General features: G+C 40.4%; 1 protein-coding gene across 1 annotated transcript; it reads left to right on the top strand.

Moving 5' to 3' along the window:
• The first annotated feature begins 9,771 nt into the window (after positions 1-9,771).
• LOC121939697 (zinc finger and BTB domain-containing protein 7B-like) lies at positions 9,772-15,795 on the top strand. The gene is made up of 3 exons (XM_042482679.1): positions 9,772-10,002; positions 12,321-13,351; positions 15,108-15,795. The coding sequence occupies exons 1-3, from the start codon at positions 9,934-9,936 to the stop codon at positions 15,736-15,738; spliced, it is 1,731 nt and encodes a 576-aa protein (XP_042338613.1). The 5' UTR covers positions 9,772-9,933; the 3' UTR covers positions 15,739-15,795.
• Positions 15,796-21,211: the final 5,416 nt, after the last annotated feature.

Genomic DNA, 21,211 nt, shown 5'->3' with positions numbered 1-21,211 from the left:
ATTTTTAATTTTTAGATTTGTGTCATTTTCTAAAAATGTTTCTGATAGGGATGAGATTTTCGGGGAATAATATCAGTCTCAATTTCATTGTAAACAGTATTACACAATTATTATTTTTATTATTATCTGTAACAATGAGCCTTAAAGAAATAAAAACAGAAGGTTTTTTTATTGAACAAATGCTGCGTTACTACAATTAAAACTATTTTTAAATGGAAGTATGCGTAAAACGTGAGCTGAAACTAACTAAAATAAAGCTGAAATTCTCTGTCCGGTTGCTTTTATTTTCAATAAAAATATATGAGCAAATGTGCACCATATGATAGCTGTCAATTTTCATTCCTCAGTATACTTCCAAAACGATACACCACTGCAACCCTACTTCCTAAATGCTTTGTTTAAAATCTAAATATAATGTGAGTAAGTAATTTATTAAAGAATAGCTGCCCTCATAAAAAAACTTGAAATAAACTTTTTAAGTAGCTTCAGATCTTATTAAATGCATGCATTTGTGCATCTATGTATAGCTGGAACTGAAACATAGCAATGACAATATAATTTACTCTTATATAAGAGTAAATTATATTGTCATTGCTATGTTTCAGTTCCAGCTATACATAGATGCACAAATGCATGCATTTAATAAGATCTGAAGCTACTTAAAAAGTTTATTTCAAGTTTTTTTATGAGGGCAGCTATTCTTTAATAAATTACTTACTCACATTATATTTAGATTTTAAACAAAGCATTTAGGAAGTAGGGTTGCAGTGGTGTATCGTTTTGGAAGTATACTGAGGAATGAAAATTGACAGCTATCATATGGTGCACATTTGCTCATATATTTTTATTGAAAATAAAAGCAACCGGACAGAGAATTTCAGCTTTATTTTAGTTAGTTTCAGCTCACGTTTTACGCATACTTCCATTTAAAAATAGTTTTAATTGTAGTAACGCAGCATTTGTTCAATAAAAAAACCTTCTGTTTTTATTTCTTTAAGGCTCATTGTTACAGATAATAATAAAAATAATAATTGTGTAATACTGTTTACAATGAAATTGAGACTGATATTATTCCCCGAAAATCTCATCCCTATCAGAAACATTTTTAGAAAATGACACAAATCTAAAAATTAAAAATATTTGGTATCATTTTACAGTTAACTCAGTAACATTGCTGGTACCTTTTAAATAAATGAAACAAATATATATTCATTATTTGCATTGCAGATCCTTACAAAACACACACACACACTCATATACATAACCTGAAATACACCCTACATACACAAAAAGTAAGTTAGAGGGACAGTACAGCTAAGGCTGAGCGATTTATTGATAGTGCATAGATATCATGAGATGAGTCTTAGATTTTAAATTATAATATGGGAAGTGATGTATTTTTCTAGTTTTAAAGGCTGCATTACAGTAAAGTGATGTAATTTTCTGTTAATATTTTGTGAAAGCACCAATACTCGCACAGTATCGCACCAACATCAATATAGAGGTATTTCCTCTATATTTGACTTTCTTCATATCGCCCAAACTTAAGTGCAGCTAAACAGGCATATTTTATTGTTTTGTTTCTGGTGTCTATAAGACAAAAAGCCAAATGTTCCTCAGTGGCCACTTCTTTAGTTTCATAGCTTCATAAAGGTTGTAAAACAAGGTTGGAAACATCTAATTTTATTTAACTAGACACAATTATGTATGTACTATTATTTGTTTCTTAGTGCAGATTTCAAAGGAGTGTGATACTGGCCTCGATGTCTGACTGAAAAGAAAGTTTCAGGTTGAAAATGAAGAATTCCTGCTGTACAGGATATTAATATTCTTCAGGGTCATTAAAAAAAAAATAATGTAGTGTCTTTAATCTTGGTGTAAAATATCTTTTGATTTTAGACCGAGTTCCTGCACTCGGCGCTCCGCTCCACGACAAACACCTACACAGTTCGTCTGATTTCACCGCGGACCGACATGTTAGAACACCCCCGCTGAATTACAGCAAGTACGCTGCTGAGTTACAGTATGTTTGAATGTGATGATGATATTTTATTGCTCTTTCGTTGCTCTCATTTAAGTTTCTCACATGCAGTGTGAACAGAGAGGAAACGTTCCTCAACTTCATCCTCTCGGCTGAGCTCATCAGCTCAAAGATTAAAACCGCACGCAAATTAAAGTTTCTCTCCTGCTCTTGTTTATTAATTGAAGTGTACTGTGTTAATCAGCCACATACCTCCAGCGTTCACACACACACACACAGACACACACACACACTCACAGTTGTGGAGTGTTTTTGGGCGAAGAAACTGCTGACCAGATAAGGAGCTGTAAGAGAGAGTTAAGTGTGAAACCACTCCGTCAGCATGCCTCCTCGCTCACATCTGTGTGTGTTCTCCATCTTAGGGTGAAACTCCCTTTTGGTGATGCTAATGATAGAGGTGGCTGCTACCACATCTCTCCCTCCGACATCTGTGCACTCACCCACACACACACACACACACACACACACACACACCTGCAAGGACTCATGCTACTTCCTGTGGCTGCGTGCATGTGTTCACCTCTTGCTCTGTTTATCTCCCAGTCGTCATGTCACTGCTGCTCTCCCTTCTCTTTTTCTGTCTCCCCCTTCCTCTCCCCTTGTAACTCAACTCTGTCTCCTCTTGTTTCATGTCTCCTCGCTAACACAGATTGTTCGAGGCCGGGACTAGATTTTCCTGTCTTAACCTCCCCTCTTCTCGGCTTTATCTCTCAGAGTTTATCTTTTTTAACACCCACTCCCCATTCACTCTCTCTCTCTCCCTCATGTGTCTCTCCACCTCCTACCCTTCTTTTTTTCTTGTGTGATTTCTAAGAACATGTGTGTTTTTAGAAAACATACCTCCCTCATGTTCCTTTTGTTGTCTCTTCTCAAATCTTTTCCTCTTTCCAACCTCAGATTTATTTCTTTTCCTGCTCCTGCTCACTATTCCTCTCAGACTAGCCCAAAATGTGGCGCATTGCACTCCTTTCAGAAAAAAATAAGCACTAAAATATATATACGTCTTTATTTTTATATTGAAATCACGTGCGTATTACTGAATCATCAGTTTCAGTGCCCACTCTTCAGATTAGAAACCTAAAAAAAAAGAAAGAAAGAAAAAGAAATGCCTTTGCATTGTAAAAAAAAAAAAACAACCTAAAAACCTGCAAAAATCTCTGCAAAAAAATTCAAATGCATGTATCCAACTTTGTATTTTAAAAAAAAAACATTAAACACACAGCCTCAAGAGAAAAAAAATGACCTAAAACATGCTAATCACATCTGTTGTAATAACTTAGTTTAAAGTAGAAAAAAATTAGAAATTGATGGTACAGTCAGTTGGGTGACACATTAAACCGAGGTAGTATAAAAATATAATCTATGTATTGTATTATAATGTGAGGCAAGATGCAGGTTTGGGCAAGTGGATGAATATATTGGTGTTTGGGTCAGTACATCACTGCTTTGTTTGTTTGTTTTGGACACGTAGTCTGCATATTTTCACATCCAACTCTGTGAATTAGGAGTTTATTTCAACCAAACCAGAGCTGACAGTCAGAAGACCATCCAAGACAGTGAGTTTTGTTTTGTTTCTTTCAGATTTCAATGAAATGTTTTTTTACAATGAGTTGAAGAAGTATTTCACTGCTGAAAAGATGGTCTTCTCACAAAACTGATCTGTCTCTGCAGTAGAAAGACAAATTCTTTTGAAATTGGTACTACGTGAGCAGAGAAAACAGGGAAACATTCATGTTTGTTTAACAGGTAGAAAACCTACAACTACCAGAATGCACTGTGCTGCACCAGCTGGTGGGTGACATGATGCAAGGATACTGGAAAGTATCCATTTAACAAGGCAATTAAGCTAACGCTAGTCTTAGTTTGATAAAAAAGGAAAATTGGATTGAGATGATGTTTGGTTGTATTTGTCTGTTGAATAAGGAAAATATTTCTAAGAATATTTTTCTTTCTTGGCATTTTGCACGTTTATTTTTTTTAACTTAATAGATATAGGAAAAGAGCTTGTAGTTCTTAACATTAGCAAACTTGCTACTTAAACACATCTACAATCTGGGAGTCTGCAGCACACACACCTGTGTGAATATTTCGGCAACATAGGTGTATAATAACTAGCCACCAGAACCACAGATGGCGCCTATTCAGTCTACTGTAGCTGGCGCGTATGCCCCCCCCCCCCAAAGTTTCTAACTTCCAGGGGTACCTCTGCAGGGTTACCTTCAGTGACGTTAACTTCAGGTAAATTTCTCCTGCTGGCACCGCTCACTCAGTGTGCACTTGGCTGTTAGAGTTTACATTGTGATGATTTTTTAATCATTTTTCTTAGTTTGACAAGAGTTTAACAAATATCAAACCTCCACGGATCGAAAAGTCATAATAATAGAGTCGTTTTTGCAGACTTGTAAGAAAATTTCTTCCCAAAAAAACCCTGAATTTTTCCCCAAAATTTGCCATTTTAAGGAATATATTCATAATTTTTGTGATATTTGATGTCGGTGTTGCCTTTATAATAAGTTCATTAATGTTTTTTATTTACATTTACTTCAGGCCAGAAGCTGGGGAATATTATGGGGACAGAGCACATATATGTGCACCCAAATGTCTCGTCTCCATGTGTTGATAAGCTGATAATCCTCGGGCAGATCCACGCTGGTGTTCAGGTCTGGCATGCAAACTGGCTGCTGCTGGAGCCTGCAGCGGAGAGTTTGTGGTGTGTGAGGGCGAGGGGATAAGGGCCTCCGCTCTGCCAGCCAAATGAATAATGTAATGTGTTCTTGGAACTAAGACCACAATGTGCGCATGCGTCCACACACGCACACACACTCACACACACACACACACACACACAAACACACGCACACCATATAATGCCCCAGTTACAGTAAGGACAGCGGAGGGCTGGTTGCAGGGTTTTCTTGAGTAAAAGACAGAACTTCTGCAGAGTAACATCAGCTCACTGGACTTCTCCTTTTTTAAAAATTCCTCCTCATGTCCTGTCACAACGTGGTGCAATTATTCTAATTATCTCACGTCTTGTCTTTGACAAATTCAAATGCAGATTCAAATTCTCCCCGGCTGCATGTGTTTTTATATCTCCTGCTTGATGCAAATGATCAGGCCTCAGGGAACTGTTGGGATGCGGAGCAGGCGGAGCTTGTGTTTTATCTACTGGCAGAGACAAGCTGCATTATTAGAAGACCTGGATGTGTCCGTTTGTGTGTTTTCTCGTGCACTTTTGGGGTACCTTTGCTGCTTAAAGTTTTGCACACAGATAGTCCTATGAAAGTGCATTTATGGGCTGTGTGCAGCTTTGGTTTGGCAGACGTGTATGTGAGCACTCGCATCTCTTTTCATCCCCCCATTTCCTCCTCCCCTACTCTTCCTCAGAGAAGGTGTCCCAGCACCACACTCCACTCACTACCCCAAATAAGTGAGGTGTAAAGAGGGTGAAAACGTCTTTCTTAGCCCTTAAAAATCAGTCTGTGACACAGAGAAGAAAAGTGGTGAAAGGAAGACGGAGTGAGTGGAGGAGAAACGGTATGAGCTTGAATCTTACTTTCCATGTGTTTGGCTGCTTTTGTTGTTTTTCTGGCACAGCGATCGTTTAGCATCATGATTTGTTATGTTGTGGTTTTGAAAAACGTCTCAAGTAGTGGATTTTATCTGAATGAAAACACTTGTAGCTGTGTGTGATGTGTCAGTGTGTGTGCATGTGGAGGAGGGTTTCATTTGCTCTGCAGAATGGACAACAGCTCTTTACTTGAGGGCATTTTATTGTAATAAATTCATTTTTTAATGTATTTGAGCTGTTAAAATGTTAAATAAACGCTCAATACAGGCAACATAACATTTTAGACAGAAAAACACTAGAAATTGTTGTATTGTTGTTTGTTTGTAAAAGTTGTTTAGTAAAGTCTGCTTTTAAAATTTCATTTTTTTTTCATTTTCTTTAACTTATTTTGTTAAAATCTAAGAATGATCCATATTCCTGGTTATTTAAGTACTGAGAAAGCTGTCACAACTCATGCAACCAGCTATACGCACTCACATTCAAAAACATACGCATACACACACACAGTCACAAACACACACATGTACAGCCACTTTGGAAAACATCTGACATCAGAATTCATAAAAGCATTTCTCCTTCTCCCTCTCAGCCACAGTTTTCTGTGAATAGTATAAAGTCATATTTTCCCCCTTAGTGCTGGAGCCCGATATAATTGAGGTGGACTGGGAAAACTTACAGCCTTTAACGGAAAATAAGACCCATAAAAATAACACCAACAGTTCTAGTTCCAGTCATCACACACTGCCGAGGGATTTCATGATATAGACGGTGGATACTGTAACCTGCTTTTATACTGAAGAATAAATCTTTGTGTGCAGGTTTGGTCGATCCTGATGCTGTAATTTTCCTGGCCTCCACACAGATTTGTGTCAGGTTTTTTTAAAAAAAATTTTTTTAGGCGTCACACCGAGTCGTGGTAGTGGACAGTAATGGTGGATTTAAGTTTCCATTTCCTCTTCAGTAAAAACGAATACTCGGTGGATTCCCTTTATACGTGCCTCTTATGATTTTTACTTAGTTTTAGGGTTCGGTCGTGCAACAAAGTTGTAGCTTTTAGTTTATGACGCTTGGCCTGACAGTTAGATAAAGAAAAAAATGTTTAAAAATCTTTGGTATTTTATTTGTTTTTAATCAAGTAACAATAAATCCTTGTTGTTAAGAGAGAGGAAGAATGTACACATAATGAAAGCAAGGGATGAGGAAACCGTAGAGTTACAGAGGAGGTGAATTCCTCCACCGTCGACAAAAGAGTGGGAGGTGAGAACAAAAAACAAAGAAAGAAATAGATGATTGTTGGACGGTGATATCTTAACATCTGTAACAAAGGCACACAAAGTTTTTTAAAAAAAATGCAGATTTTTGCAAGATAAAATGTTTTTGCAGTTGAATGTTTTTGAAAGACTGACTTTGACTTTAAATGACACACCTAAAGGCAAACAGTGATATCAGTCATATGACTTAAAGGTACAAATTAACATGAATAAACTGATGATGATAGCCGAATATGTGTTTGTGAACTAACATTATTTTGTTTACAAGACAAAATGTGTTTGTGGTAACTGCCTGTGGGCTCTTTTTACATTAGTTTCAATGTGTTGCGAGATTCAGCCGCTCGTGCAGTCATGTCCTTGGTTAGCGACGAAGAACAGAAACAAGGTGACAAGAAGGAAAGGAGGGGGATATGAACTCTGTGTGTGTGTCTGTGTGTGTGTGTGTGTGTGTGTGTGCGTGTGTGTGTGTGTGTTTGTCGTGATGTGTCACTATTAAGTGACTCACAGACAGACAAAATTGATGGGAATCGTTGCAACTTCTTTGCAATCTTATTTTCCGAACACGCCTTTGTTCTAAGGAATATACCTAAAATAACAAGCTCGAACCACCAACCACCCATGATGCTTCTTTTTTTTTTTCTGTCTCCCCTGCGCCGGAAATTTTACGTGCGTCGTTGTGAGCTCCTCCTGAAACCCCTTTGTGTCTCGTCTGTCTGCACTGCTTTGCTTAAGATTTCTTTTTTGGTATGTTTAAGTAACCTTTGGCTTAATTGAGGGGTATTTCAGAAATTTGGCAGAACATGAACTATTTTATATTCATGAATATAAACTGTTTTCCTGTCAATGCATTTGAATAATGAGAACTCTTGATATTGATCCTTAAATAAGACACAGGTCTGTTATCGTCTCTACTTACAATGAGATGAACTTTATGCATACAAGGTCAAGGGGTGCATTTTTTTACACTTTGTCCTGCAAAAGCTTAGGTGGTCACTTTCAGATTTTTATTTACGTTAGTATACATCTGTGTGTTATGTAGGTTTGCAACTAGTGATTCATCTACAGATTTTTCCATAAAATGAGAGCTGTTTTGAAACCAGTATCAGCATCGGAAATGCGTCTGATGCTGCCTAAAATGCTGAATCGGGTATGAGGGAGTAGGCGAGTCTATGGACAAATCAGATTCTACGCAATTTATGTATAAATATACAAGATAAAACAGCAGTCTTCCCAGAAATCAATTCTTCTTCACTGCTTTAAAACTATAGCTTACACAGCAGGTTGTATTGTGCAGCCACTGGCAACAGTTTTAAAGCAGTGAAGAAGAATTTATGAAATAATTTAAAGTTAGCCATTTGTAAACTGACAGCAAATTTTGTGTTAATATCAATCCGTGTGTTATGTAGGGCTGCAATTAACGATTCATCTACTGATTTGTTTGTAAAATAAGACTTTATATGATGTTGATACCAGTATTGGAAATACTTCCAAAACTTTCTAAGATGCTGAATCAGGAGTCGGAGAGTACGCAAGTCTATGCCCGGACTGTACCATGTTATTTACAAATAAACTTTAAAGTAGTTTTACATGTGGATAAAATGGCAATTTCCCTGTAAATCAACTTTTCTTTGCCACTCTTAAACCGTAGCCTACACATCAAGTTCTACTTTGTAGCCACTGGAAACTACTGTTTTAGAGCATCAAGAATATTTCATTAAATAGTGTGATGTTAGCCGTTTGTGAAATGTCAGCAAATCTTCTTTTCCATGTTAGTATACATCTGTATAATATGTACGGCTTCAAGTATTGATTTATCTACAGATTTTCCTTTAAAATAAGTTGTTTCAATACCGATATCAGTATGAAACATGCCTTTGGACATCACTCCCATCACAACTTTATAAAGCACAAGCTGACATCTTCAGATGTCTTGTTAAGTCCAACCCACTATCCACAACCCAAAGATAATCAGTTTACAATGAAATAAAACTGAGAAAAACAGATCGCCGATTTTCACATTTGAGAGGCTGTAATCTGAGAATTTTTACCATCTTTGCAGCCATTTAAGCAAAATTACTTTAATGGTTGATCCATTATTGTAAAATCTGCTCTAGTATGGTGTAATTATAAAAAAAAAAATGTGTGTGTGCAAGAGACAAAGCAAACACATGCCCCTTAACTTCCTCAGTCTTCTGTATCAGCGGCTGCCCGGTGCACGCTGCCCTTGTTGCCCTGAGTTGCAGAGATAACTGTGATAAAAGCGCTTTGGCATGAAAAATAACAAGAAATATGTCCGTAGACACCGTGGCATTGTTTTAGTGCACTAAATGTCATTCACCATGCCCAAGTTTCAAAGGAAAAGCTCTCTGCACCAGTTTGTCTCTGTGGTACGACATAATATGGTTAAACTCTCATATTGCACCTACCTGAATGCTTGTTCCTGGGTGTCTTATGACTCATAACGCCAATATGATTTTGGTTCTTACATGATTGTTCAACTTTGACATCCTGCGAGTTGACTAAAAAAATATTGGTATTTCTGGGGTGTTTTGGTTGCACGAGCTGGTTTCCTTCCTGCCAAACCAGTTCATTTAATGCATGTGGTGCGAAGCCTGAAGGGTATTTATTCTACATCATCCTGCTGTGACCTTAGATACACCGCTCCTCGTTTACCTGCTGGCCTCTTTTTGAGCGAGGGGAGGTCGACGAGGAGATGGTGTTTATCGGAAAGTGTTCGGAAAATGTGGCCGTTGGGTTTTGGAGAGAGGGGACGCGTAGGCGACTTCGGTGGGGGTGGGGGGGAGGGGTATCTCTGAATGTGCGTTCGTCACCGTGCACCCTCTTTTGATACAACAGGAAGGAGAGTGAGTGACAGAATGTGCGAAAGAGGTCCCGAAGGATGAACGCTTGAACCCCGACTTCTGACAGAGAGATCAGACCTTTAAGTTTCTCAAATACGGGGTTGAAGGAAATAGGAAAAAGAAAAAAAAAGTGGTTTTCAAAGACAGAGAGACGGAAGGCGAGGGAGAGGAGTTGTAAAGAGCAAAAAGATGGATGCCATGAGACGCACGCTGCCTCGTCTCCAGCTGACTGTACCCATGCCCATGAAGACGGGGAAGGTAGGATTACTGGGGAAGAGAAAGGAAACATTTGGGAGTTTTTTGTGATAACTTGCTTGATGTGAAGGGTTAAATAGTGTTGGTAGATTATGAGAGGTACTCAAACTTTTTTGTCGTTGAATGGGTGGAGTACATTTATCCAAGTATGTGTTTTAAATAGGCTGGCGTTCGGATCATCACAGAACAGGTTAAATCTAACAATAGTGGGTGGGGGGAGCCACAGATTGGCACGCTATTTGTGTGTGTGTGTGCTCTTGTGCCTGTGCGTGTGTGTTTAATAGGGTGTGTTTTGGAGCAGGTTAGTCAGGTGGATGTACCGTCGTTGTGCAGAGCCCTCTGGGCACTGTGTGAACACTGTTATTGGATGGCCAGGGGGCTGCCAGTTGCTATGGGAGGGAGACGAAGGGCAGGGAGGGGGGAATCTGGGGGGTGGGTTGTTTGTGGAAAATCTGGTCTGCTCAGGTGTGTGTGAGAGATATTGTTGAGCAGGTATAGTATGGACAGGGTGAGGTGCGAGCTTAGGGAGCCGAAGATGGGAACTGTTGGGTCTTATTACAGGCAGGCCGTGTCGGTCTCACGAAGAGAAATAAATATTGTCCTTATTTGACTTGAAGCACCGTATTTAACCTTCAGTCTAACACTCGAACTTCTGTGTTGATAAATTTCTCTAGAAATAAATAAAATCTATCAACTGGCCACATTTTGTTAGTGACGTACTTTTATTCCAGTCTTCATATAGCTTGTAATTCTTCTCTTGTTGTTTTTTCCTTCCTCATTCTTTCACTGGTGCTCCCCCTTTCACCCACTCTAGACTGTCACTTCCTCCCTGTCCTTCACTTGCTCTTCCGTCTTCTCGCTGTCCTCCATTTGTCCCTCTCGCTCCTCTCCAGGTATTTTAATCAAACAGCTAATGCTATAAAGGTTTCACACAGGAATTAACCTACTGCCCCTCGGTTACAGCACATACAGCGCATTGCATAATCCTGCATCCTTTCCCCGTCATTGTTATTGATCATTTTGTTTTTTAAAACTCTCTCTGCTTGTATGATTTTCTTCTTCTTCTTGCTGTTATATTTTACAGCTCACACGGCTCTATTATCTCCATCGCATTCGTCCTCTGGTGCCTCAACCCCCATCTCGCTGGCCAAAATCGCCGCCTCTTGATTTAGTAATCTGGAGAGAAAGTACAAGGGGGGGTAGGGAGGGGAGGATAAGGGGGGTAGAGTTGTTAAGCCCGGTTTAAATTGTCCCTCACGTGAAAGAAACTCCTTGTGTCAGTCACGCTAGGGAAGATTTACTTTTAGGTACATTTCTGGCTCTCCAAAAGAAGAACGAGGTTTTAATGTGGGAAACTGCAAAGATAGAATAAAATGAATAATAAAAATCATAGAAAAAGAAATAAATTATTTTTATATTAAAGGGAAAGTTTGGAGACGCAGGCTGGAGTCCAGCATGAAAGCTAAACAATGTAGTGGATGAGAGTCGGCAACAAAACATATTTTACCCACCGAAAAGGCCCACCTAAAAAAAATCAAATAAAATCAGATTAAATGTATGCTATATTTAGAGTATTTTCACTGCTTTACCTTTCCATGAGAAAGCCGGTTTAGACAGAGCTCCCCTTCTGTCCTCTCGTAAAACCCACCGAACTCCAACTCTCAGAAATTTTATCTCACAATACCGGAGCTGCTAATCTGCCGCTGCTTCAATCAGTTAGTCAGTGTTTGGGATTTAGGATATTGTTTTTTTTGCTGATATACAATATGCCGATACATAACAAGTCACTTTGCAGATAACCGATACTGATATCGATAGATCTACTTTTTTCCACAAGTTCTGGCGACTATCAAGTCTCTTCTGCAGTGGAATTAATATATCATGCCTACTCTTATCGTGATGGCCGAGCAGCACATAAAATACAATGCTTTTCAGTGTATGTGATATTTATTCATTGTGCAAAATAAATAAAATATTTTAACTCAGGGTTGATGTTTTGTACATGTTCACTTTGTAAATTTAAAACATATATCGGTTTGTGATATCTGCAGAAATCAGCATAAAGCCAATATCTGCCGATACTGATGGTGATATTATCGTGCATCCCCAGTTTGTTTTATTGTGTGACGATGTCAGACTACAGCCTGCTTCTTAAAACTGGGGACATGCTGACTGATATCTAGTGTTTGTGATATATTGTCTATGGATAAGTACCTCATACAGCCCCACTTTAAAAAATCTGAGCTATCCTTTAAAGGCAGATCATGACAAGTGCAAAACGTCACAAACCACTAACTTGAATTTCCTTTTCTTTCACGCAGGTGGCGATGTCTCCAGGAGAGGACGGTCTGATTGGGATCCCCTTCCCGGAGCATAGCAACGAGCTCTTATCGCACCTAAATGACCAGAGGAGGACAGGACTCCTGTGTGACCTCACTCTGACGTCCAGGGGGGCACGCTACCCGACTCACCGCTCTGTCATGGCCGCCGTCAGTCTCTACTTCCGCCGGCTGTTTGGGGCAGAGGAGGGCGGCGGTGAGGGCGGAGGAGGTTTCAGCGTGTGCCAGCTGGACTGCGTGGCCCCTGACGCCCTGGACGCCCTGCTGGATTTCGCCTACACTGCCACCCTGACCATCCCCAGCTCCGGGATGAGAGATGTGCTGCGAGGGGCTCAGCTTCTGGGCATCCAATGTGTGGCAGACGCGTGCAGAGACATCCTGGGGGAGAAAGCAGAGGTGGAGACAGTAGAGGAGCAGAGAGTGCAACACACAGCGACTGGGGAAGAGAGCGGGATGAGAGGGTCCCGAAGAAAAACGGACAGAAAGAAGGTGAAAAAAGTGGGGCTGCATCACATCAACTCATTAGTTTTGAACCCACCGCCTGCTTCTCCCGTCTCGCATCCATCACCTTCATCCGACAGCTTCCGCTCCCTGCCGTCCACCCAGCCTCCCAGCCCCGAACAAGAGGAGCTCCTCAAACCTGGGCAGAATGGAGATCGAAGGGCGATCGGAAATCCAGACCGAGGGGCCACACTAAACGGAGGGCAGCTTCACTGGCTGCATGATCGCCCTCGTATCGCCCACCCGCCTCCTGTCCCGCCTTTGAATGACAAGCTGTCAGAGGATGAGGATGGTTTTGGAGACGAAAGCACCTCCATACCTACCTCTGTAGCCGATCGAGGAGCGGTGGCGTCAGCAGCGGGAGGAGGTAGGAAGAGGAAATCTCAGACGCCCCAGCAGTGCCCTGTCTGTCAGAAGATCATCCATGGAGCAGGAAAACTGCCCCGACACATGAGGACACACACCGGAGAGAAGCCCTTCCAGTGTTCGGCCTGCGGAGTCCGTTTCACCCGGTACAGGAACCGCACACATGCACAAAATGGTTTGATTTGTTGTGGCCAAATCAAAGCTTTTAAACATGTTTATTAGGCTTGGGCACTATGTAATATTTACATTATATTTATATTTCATACCTTCCTGAAATTTGTCTGGGGTATACGCTATATAAAAGTACTGTGAGACACTAACACCCACCTCATCTTTCCAAAGGTGAGTGCAGTTTTTTCAGCTTTTCAGTGCAGCACGTCATACCCTGAAGAAAACCACGCTCACCCACTCCATACAAACAATGCCAACAAAATGCCTGTAGCTAGCTCAAAACATTAGATATAATTGTGCAGTGTGCCAAAAGATTATTTTAGCACCTTATGTCTACCAGAGAGGAAACGTAATGGTTAACTTGAACCTCTACAGTTTGTCTGGTCAAATTAGCAAAATACTTGCTGCTCACAGTGCATTAAGTGTCATGATTTCTCAGTTTCTCAGTCTCTTTGCTGGTCCCTCACTTCTGTTTCCACTTTTGTCCTCTTAAAAGTTCAGTTTTTTAGTTCAGCAGCTTATAAAAACGTAGTTCTTGGATCTTTACACTGTTGGTAGTGCATTGCATCATGCAAGGGCTTTTAGACATTTTTCTGTTATTTGCTAGCAGAAGGAAATATCAAGAAGGCACCTTCAGGCGATACAAAGTCAATGGAGAGTGATGGATTGTTTTTCCCCCTTGTAGTGGCGAGACTTAAACAGAAAAATACAATGAAAATCCTTTTGAATCAAACTTTCTCTCGTGCACGGAAGACTGACGAGGCCTAATTTGTTTTTGTTGTTTTGTTTCATTTGATGTTTACTCATCATAAAACAGACTTCATTCAAACTCACCCAAACTGTTAAGCTTGCTAGTAATCTAGATGGTAAGTGCACTGTTTCAACAATCACAAACTCCCATTTGGTGAAAATAAATCCTCAATTCACCAAGTTAGATAAACATGATGTTATTCCCCACGTCTCTCTCTGCTGTTGCTGGCTGCCGGCTGTTTACAGTCCTGTAACTTCTTACTGCACTACAAGGTCCTGTGCTGTCTTTCAGCTCAGCTGCCTGTTTTCCACCAGTAGAGATTGGGAGACTGAGCTCTGGTGGTGCGTGCTGTGTACTACATATAATGAATTTAATAGAAAGAGGAACACCTTATTACCACCTATTTATGATGGTATTGAAAAACATCCTTTTTTTGATGAAGGCTGTTCCCAACTCAGAATTATGTCAGTCAAATCAGATTCAGCTGTTCAATACGAATATTCAACAATTCGTTTTTATAAAATTTTTAAAGTTTGAACTGGTCCAGCGGGATATTCAGTGTGACAGTGGCATTCATGTAAACAAGCTAAGGACGGATCAGATATGCGCAACATTTTTTGCACTAGATATCAAGCAAAAGCCAGAGAATGTGTCGCAGAGATAAGATAATATTATTTAGGAGCTCAAGGTGCAGAGTCTCTTCCTCCTCTGTGCCGCTGCATCATGCATGCAGCTGCTGCTACAGAGAAGCCTGAGAGTCAAGAGCGCTCCCTCCGCAGCAAAATCTTGGGGACCAAAACGTCCCAGCAGTACACTGCACAGCACACTGTCAAGAAGGAAAAAAAAGAATGATTATTCGAATACTCGACTTTCAAGGGGAAGCCTTGACCCTGGTATACCATGATACTGCCCAAGCCTAATGTTCAATGCTCCTCCCTTTCTTTTTTAACTCTTTATCTTCCCTTTCTCCCCTTCAATAGGAATGATAAGTTGAAGATCCACATGAGGAAACACACAGGGGAGCGTCCTTACCCCTGCCCGCACTGCCCTGCCCGTTTTCTCCACTCATATGACCTCAAAAACCACCTGTCCCTCCACAGCGGGGCGAGGCCCTTCGAGTGCCCGCTCTGTCACAAGGCCTTCGCCCGAGAGGACCACCTCCAGCGTCACCGCAAGGGACACAGCTGCCTGGAGCTGCGCACACGCCGGCCCAGACGTGGGGCCGAGCTCGGGGAAGATGGGAGAGGGGAAGGAGGCGGGAGGGAGCCGTCCAACCCTCTGGAGGCTCTGGCCCTACAGGCCCACGCCTCAGCGTTCCTCCCTCACACGGTGCTGGATGCTGGGAGTGGACCTGGCGGCGGCCCACAGCTGATGTTTCCAGGTGATGTCGAGAGGGAGCGGTCTCTCGCCCTTCAGGCTCTGGCTCATCTCGGGCCTCACAGGCTGGCCGGGTACCCTGAGCTCTTCCTGCGAGGTCTGGAGCTGCGAGGGGGCAGAGAGGCCGAGGGAGAAGATCCAGGAGGAACCCGCTCACCGGTTGTGCAGCGTGACCGATGGGCTGATGAAGTCGAAGAGGAAATTGGAGAAGAGGAAGCGGAGGAAGAGGAATAGTGAAAAGAGAGCGTGTGTGTGTGTGTGTGTGTGTGCGCGCGTGTTTGTGTGTGCGCGCGTGTTTGTGTGTGTGTGTGTGTGTGTGTGTGTGTGCGCGCGTGTTTGTGTGTGTGTGTGTGTGTGTGGTAAAGCATACACAGTAAAAAAAATCTCACTCAGGTGGCTGGACTAATGACCTGCTGCTCCCATATAGAGAGCGCTTAAAAAATAAAAACAACTAAATGATGTTAAAAGAAAAAAAAGGAAAACGGGTTTCTTGGATATTTTAAATGTTTGTCTTCTGGCTCTTGGCATTTTGATTTGTCTTTTAGATTTAATTTCTCGTTTGCTGTTTAATTTTATGTGTGTCAGGTTTGAGCTGTTTGATTGGATTTTTGTAGCCGGACATATGTGTGTCGAGAGTGTGGGGACGCTTATCACTATGCAAACTAAAATCCAGAGCTGCAACATGAAGGGATATTTGAAGAGGTTTATTTTTAGTTACGACATAAATGTATTGATTCAGGTGCATTCAGAGTCATATCACCTAGATCACAAGAAAGAGTTTGTATGCCTGGTTTCCCCTGGTGGTCATCGGTGGAAATGCAGTCGAATTAATCAAACTCCTGTACATTGTAAGCAATAATGTTCGTTGTGTCTTTTCTCGTTAGTGGTAGAATCTCTGCTTTGATTTTGGTGCTTAAACCAAAGATTTTTAGTTGAACGGTTTTCTTAAACAGGAGAGGAGAGAGGTGAATTGTAGCCAATGTTGGGTTTGAAGAGAAGACTCTTCCCAACTGTTTTGATAGCCATGAGAAAGAGTCTACTTCCATGCTTGAGTGTTTCAGAGCCTCGGAGCTCTGTGTTTAATGCCTGACCAAAAGAGACAAAGTCTGGGTCAATGAGTTGATCATGTTGAAAATGATTCTTCTTTTCCCAAAGGCTGTGGATTTCAGTCTTCCAATGCACTCATTTGGGTTCCTTGTTTGGAAAAAAAAAAATTAAAGGGGAAAAAGGTGAGGGGATGTATGAGACGGCATTCCCCTTTTTTTCTGTACTTATTTATTTATTGTTATTTATTATGGTTCTTCTGCTGAAACTCTTTAGTGAGACCAAATCCAAGGGTGGGACACAGATCACAAGTCTTACAAGACTTAGAGCCGCATTGAGCTAAAGATTTTGACTCTCCCTGTAACTTAACGCCTTTTTTTTTTTTTTAATGGGCTGCGTGTCTTCTTTTGGCGATTCTTCCTCGAATGCATTCTTTGCACATTTAACCCCGTCAGGTACTGCAATAATACAGACACATTCCATCCTCCGGGGTAGAGAGAAGGGAACAGAACAAAGAAGAAGTCAGAGGGTTTAAAACCTTCGATGCAGATGGAACACAAAATGACTGTGCTGTTTGACATTTTACGCACGCTTCTCTGTTGTTAATTTAACATGTATAGTACTGTATCACATGTTATCATGGCGTAGATCGGCCACCGCTGTGTCTAAAGGGGCCATTATCTTTTGAGTTAAAGGGTAACTTCAGCGTTTTTCAACCTGGAAACCATTTTCCCATGTTTTTGTGTCAAAGTGACTGATCTGAACAACTATTTGATCCAGTATTGACAGAGAGGGCAGCAGCCACGCAACGCCTGTAATGTAACTAGAACGAGCAATTGTGCACGTCACCATTAAAAGTGGTTATTTTACTACAGAAAGACATGTTACGAGTTTCTTAACTGTTCCTACCTTTTGCTTAATTTGTCATTTTGTTGCTCAAGAAGAAATCTCGTTCTAAAATCTCACAAGATGTGACTTGTTGCAGGAAGACAACGCTGGAAAAACACCAGTGAGAGAGGATAGTGTGTTTTGTTGGCGTACAGAAGGTTTAGCTTATTATTATCTAAAATATTTTTAGTGTTATGGATCATTATTCAGCTAATTCTGTCAATAAATAAGAAATTAGTCCTAAAACCCCAAAATTAGTAAGTATTTGTCCTGAAAGTAACCTCCGCTTACCTTGTCTCAAAGTCAGTTGTTTTTTGTTTTTAATGGGTTTTGGTTTGAAGCCTTAATAAGGTCTGTAGCTAACACTAGCTTAAGAGACTTACACATTTTGTTCTACTACATGAAATATGTCAGTAAATACCCCACTCGCAAATTTTGAAGCCTTAACGTGTCTTAAAAAAAGCGGTTGCTAACAAGAGGCTCAATGAGACTAAAGAACGTCATCAGACCGAACACAGCTTTACAGCCTCGATGTGGTGACGTTACTCATACAACCGTGATATGTTTCTAGCCTCATGTTAGCTTTTTACTTCTGGCGATTAAATTCACACTCCAAAAATCATAAAGTGGTGTTCATTTGTGAAGATTATCTTGCTGAACAAAACATGCAAGTATCATAAATGTTTGTTTGGCACAGAGCTTATTTTCTATAGTAATCCAAAAATCTAATGGAAAAATCCCATAGGCTTTTTGACAAGAGATCCAGGGCGACACTAGCTTCCATGATGGCCTACTGAAAAACGTCATCTTTGGGGCACTTAATGTGGACAAGGCCTTTGATTTTGATGAGCGCCCGTATTTCTTTTTTTTCTTTTTTTCTTTTTTTTTTGAGCCGGAGAATACGTCTTGTGACATTTCGGAGCAACTTATCCTTGAGACACTTGGACACAAAAACGAATAGACCAGATCAAACAAAAGTTGAAGAGACACTTCAGACAGTTATAATAACAATCTAAGCCTGTCTGTGGAAAAAATACTCTCTTTTAATGGAAGCCCAGTGACAGCCCTCTCTCTCTAAATACTAAACCAATTTCAAAAATTGTTTTTCACATCTTTGAATCAGACACAAAAACATCAGAAAATAAGTTCCAGGTTAAAAAATGAAGTTACCCTTTATCTATCCTTGACCAAAAACCTTCCTGTTTTAATGATGCTTTCCTTGGACCAGTTCAGGCCTTCTGCAGGGTGTAATGCAATCTTTAATGGCTTTAAACAACAGCGGTTGTCTTTTTATTTCCAATTCTTTTGAAATCCATGTTGTCAGAACCTGCTGTAGCAGTCGTGCTGGTCTGACCTTGTGTGCACTATCCGCTTCTTGTTGTGTCGTAAATCTTTTTTTTTTCTTTTTTTTAATTTGCACTATGAGATTTGAGAGCTTCAAGCCTTTTTTGTCTGAACATGAATATCTAGTCCATTAACTCACTCGATACCATTTAAGATTGTGATTGAAATACTTCTTTAAATCCATCATACATTGAGTACTCTTCCTCCTGCATAATAGTACAGAGTTATAGTCAATATAATATATATTGGGATGAATTTGCCTTAGATTTTTTTTGTGCTGCAACTACTCTCAGGAAATCTTGAGCAATGCACTAAGTGATTATACAAAACATAAAATGGGAAGAAGTTGTTTGGTGCTGTAGGGCGATTGATGCTCTTCATGCAAGTGTGTAAGGCCAGTTGTTTCAAAATTAGAGTTTTTGTATCATTTGACGGTTGAAAACCAAACTAAACCTATTGTGAGATAAAAATAAGGAAATGATGACTGGAAACTACTGGCCTTATTGGAACCAGTCCTACTGGAAAGACAGTATGACAGTTGGTCCCGTTCATGAAGGGTGTTGGTGCTCCCGGTCGGAGCGCTGTGAATGAATGAGGGTTAACTGATGCCAGCTGTGAAGTGTGTGTTTCTATGTGAGCTGTTTGTTTTCTTGGCTTTGGTGAAGGGACATGGGGTCCGGTCTGCTTAGGGACCCCGCTATCAGGGATACATTTTTGTCTTTCAGTTTTTAGTGGAACCTTCTCAGAGATATGAATTCATTTTCCCATCATTTGTTTCAGTTATTGTAAAGAAAATAAATAAACATATCTAAGCTTGATCTTTTCTGTTTTCCTGGTATTGATTTATATCACACAACAACCCTTGAAGGCCTTAAGTGAAAAGTAAAATGTAGTAAATTTGGTGATTTTAGAGTTGTGGCAAAGATGTGTGCTGAGTGGAGTATTACAGTTGACTTGTGCTCTCTGGTGGACAAACTCTGTCACTGTTTAAAAATACTTAAAATGTGCCATTTTGACATCTCTAGTTAGGGACTGTATTTTATCAGAGTAGAGGGTGGCTGGGGTTGGACCTCTTTTTTATTTATTTTTTAATTTTTAATTTTTTCATATTTTTTTCTTGAACTTCCCTGCATGACCGTGGGAAAAATTGTAATATATCCATCACCATAAATAACCAAATTTCACAGTTTCTGGCTATAATAAATGGTATGATTTTAGAGATTTTTAAGGAAAACATGACTTTCAAACCTGCTTGCAGGTTTTGGGGTCCTGGGGATATTTAAAATAATTACTTAACATGGCCATTTACAGTTAATTGTCCCTTTCCTAAGTCAAATCAAAAAACATAACTTCCGCCTCAGTGCTAATAAAAATGTTTAAAGTGCCTCCCCCCGTTTGCACCGCCCCTCCTCTCTCATATATAAGGAACAGATGGCTGATACATATATATTCCAACATATGTGATGATCTAAGGTTGTACAATAATATCAGCCCACTGATTTATTAGTCAAGCTCCATCGGTAACTTATGGTAACATGACACTTTGGAACAAATTTTCTTTAAAAACATCTGTATACATCTTAATTAATGCCAGTACCCCATGAAAGAATAATACATTCAGGGTTTTTTTTAGAAATCATCTTAAAATACCCTTTAGTTTTTTGACTGCTCATTTCCTGCCTACTGCCACTTCCTCAATCTTAAACACATTATTAAATGACTTGTCGTCATCTTCTCTGTAAATAGAAATGTGATTTCTGCCCTGTCTACATGTACAAGTTTATGTTTTTAAACAAATAACCCCCCCCCCCCCCCCAATAAAAAATAATTGCACCACATGACCTTTGTCTTACAAAACACCTCTACTCACACTAGCATGCAAAAATGACTCCAACCGCACGCCAGCGTTAGTTGTCTCCAGCAATCTACCTCGTCACAAAGGCGGGAAAGATTAACGTTGTCTTTTTCAAAACACCTACAGATCTAATCAGCATGGATTCACCTTCAATCTAAGGTTGAAGGAGCTCACTCAACGATAGGAGTGAAATTCTGGACATGCTGAAGTTTTCTGTCATTTCTCATCGACAACAATCCCACTCTGGAAAGTGTCCCACCATCTGCTGGTTTGACTGGGCCTGATCCAAAACCATCAAATGTGGCAGAATATAAAACCAGAGATGAAGCGAAAACATTGGGTGTAGTAGATGCCTCTGTTAGTCCATGAAGTGGTGAAGTCATCGAGTGTATAAAAAATAGATGAAGCCACTGTGACGTCACCCATGGGTGTGTGAACTCCCGTTTTGAAGCTTGGCGTTCAGCATTTTGGCTGTCATCATTAGTTTTTCTGGAGCCAAAAGAGGTTATATTTGGACAAGACAGTGGAGCTGTGAATGAGCAAACGGCTGAATCTGAGTCTCATAGAGAAAGACTT

The sequence above is a fragment of the Plectropomus leopardus genome, unplaced genomic scaffold, assembly GCF_008729295.1.
Source record: "Plectropomus leopardus isolate mb unplaced genomic scaffold, YSFRI_Pleo_2.0 unplaced_scaffold57, whole genome shotgun sequence".
In the NCBI taxonomy this organism is placed as follows: Eukaryota; Metazoa; Chordata; class Actinopteri; order Perciformes; family Serranidae; genus Plectropomus; species Plectropomus leopardus.
Note: the sequence above shows the minus strand (reverse complement) of the source record. Positions and strands in the feature narration are given on the sequence as shown.

Coding starts and splice junctions, on each gene's coding strand:
- LOC121939697 (XM_042482679.1), top strand. CDS start 9,934: ATGGATGCCATGAGACGCACGCTGCCTCGTCTCCAGCTGACTGTACCC. Junction 10,003..12,320: donor TGCCCATGAAGACGGGGAAG/GTAGGATTACTG, acceptor TCTTTCACGCAG/GTGGCGATGTCTCCAGGAGA. Junction 13,352..15,107: donor TGCGGAGTCCGTTTCACCCG/GTACAGGAACCG, acceptor CCCCTTCAATAG/GAATGATAAGTTGAAGATCC.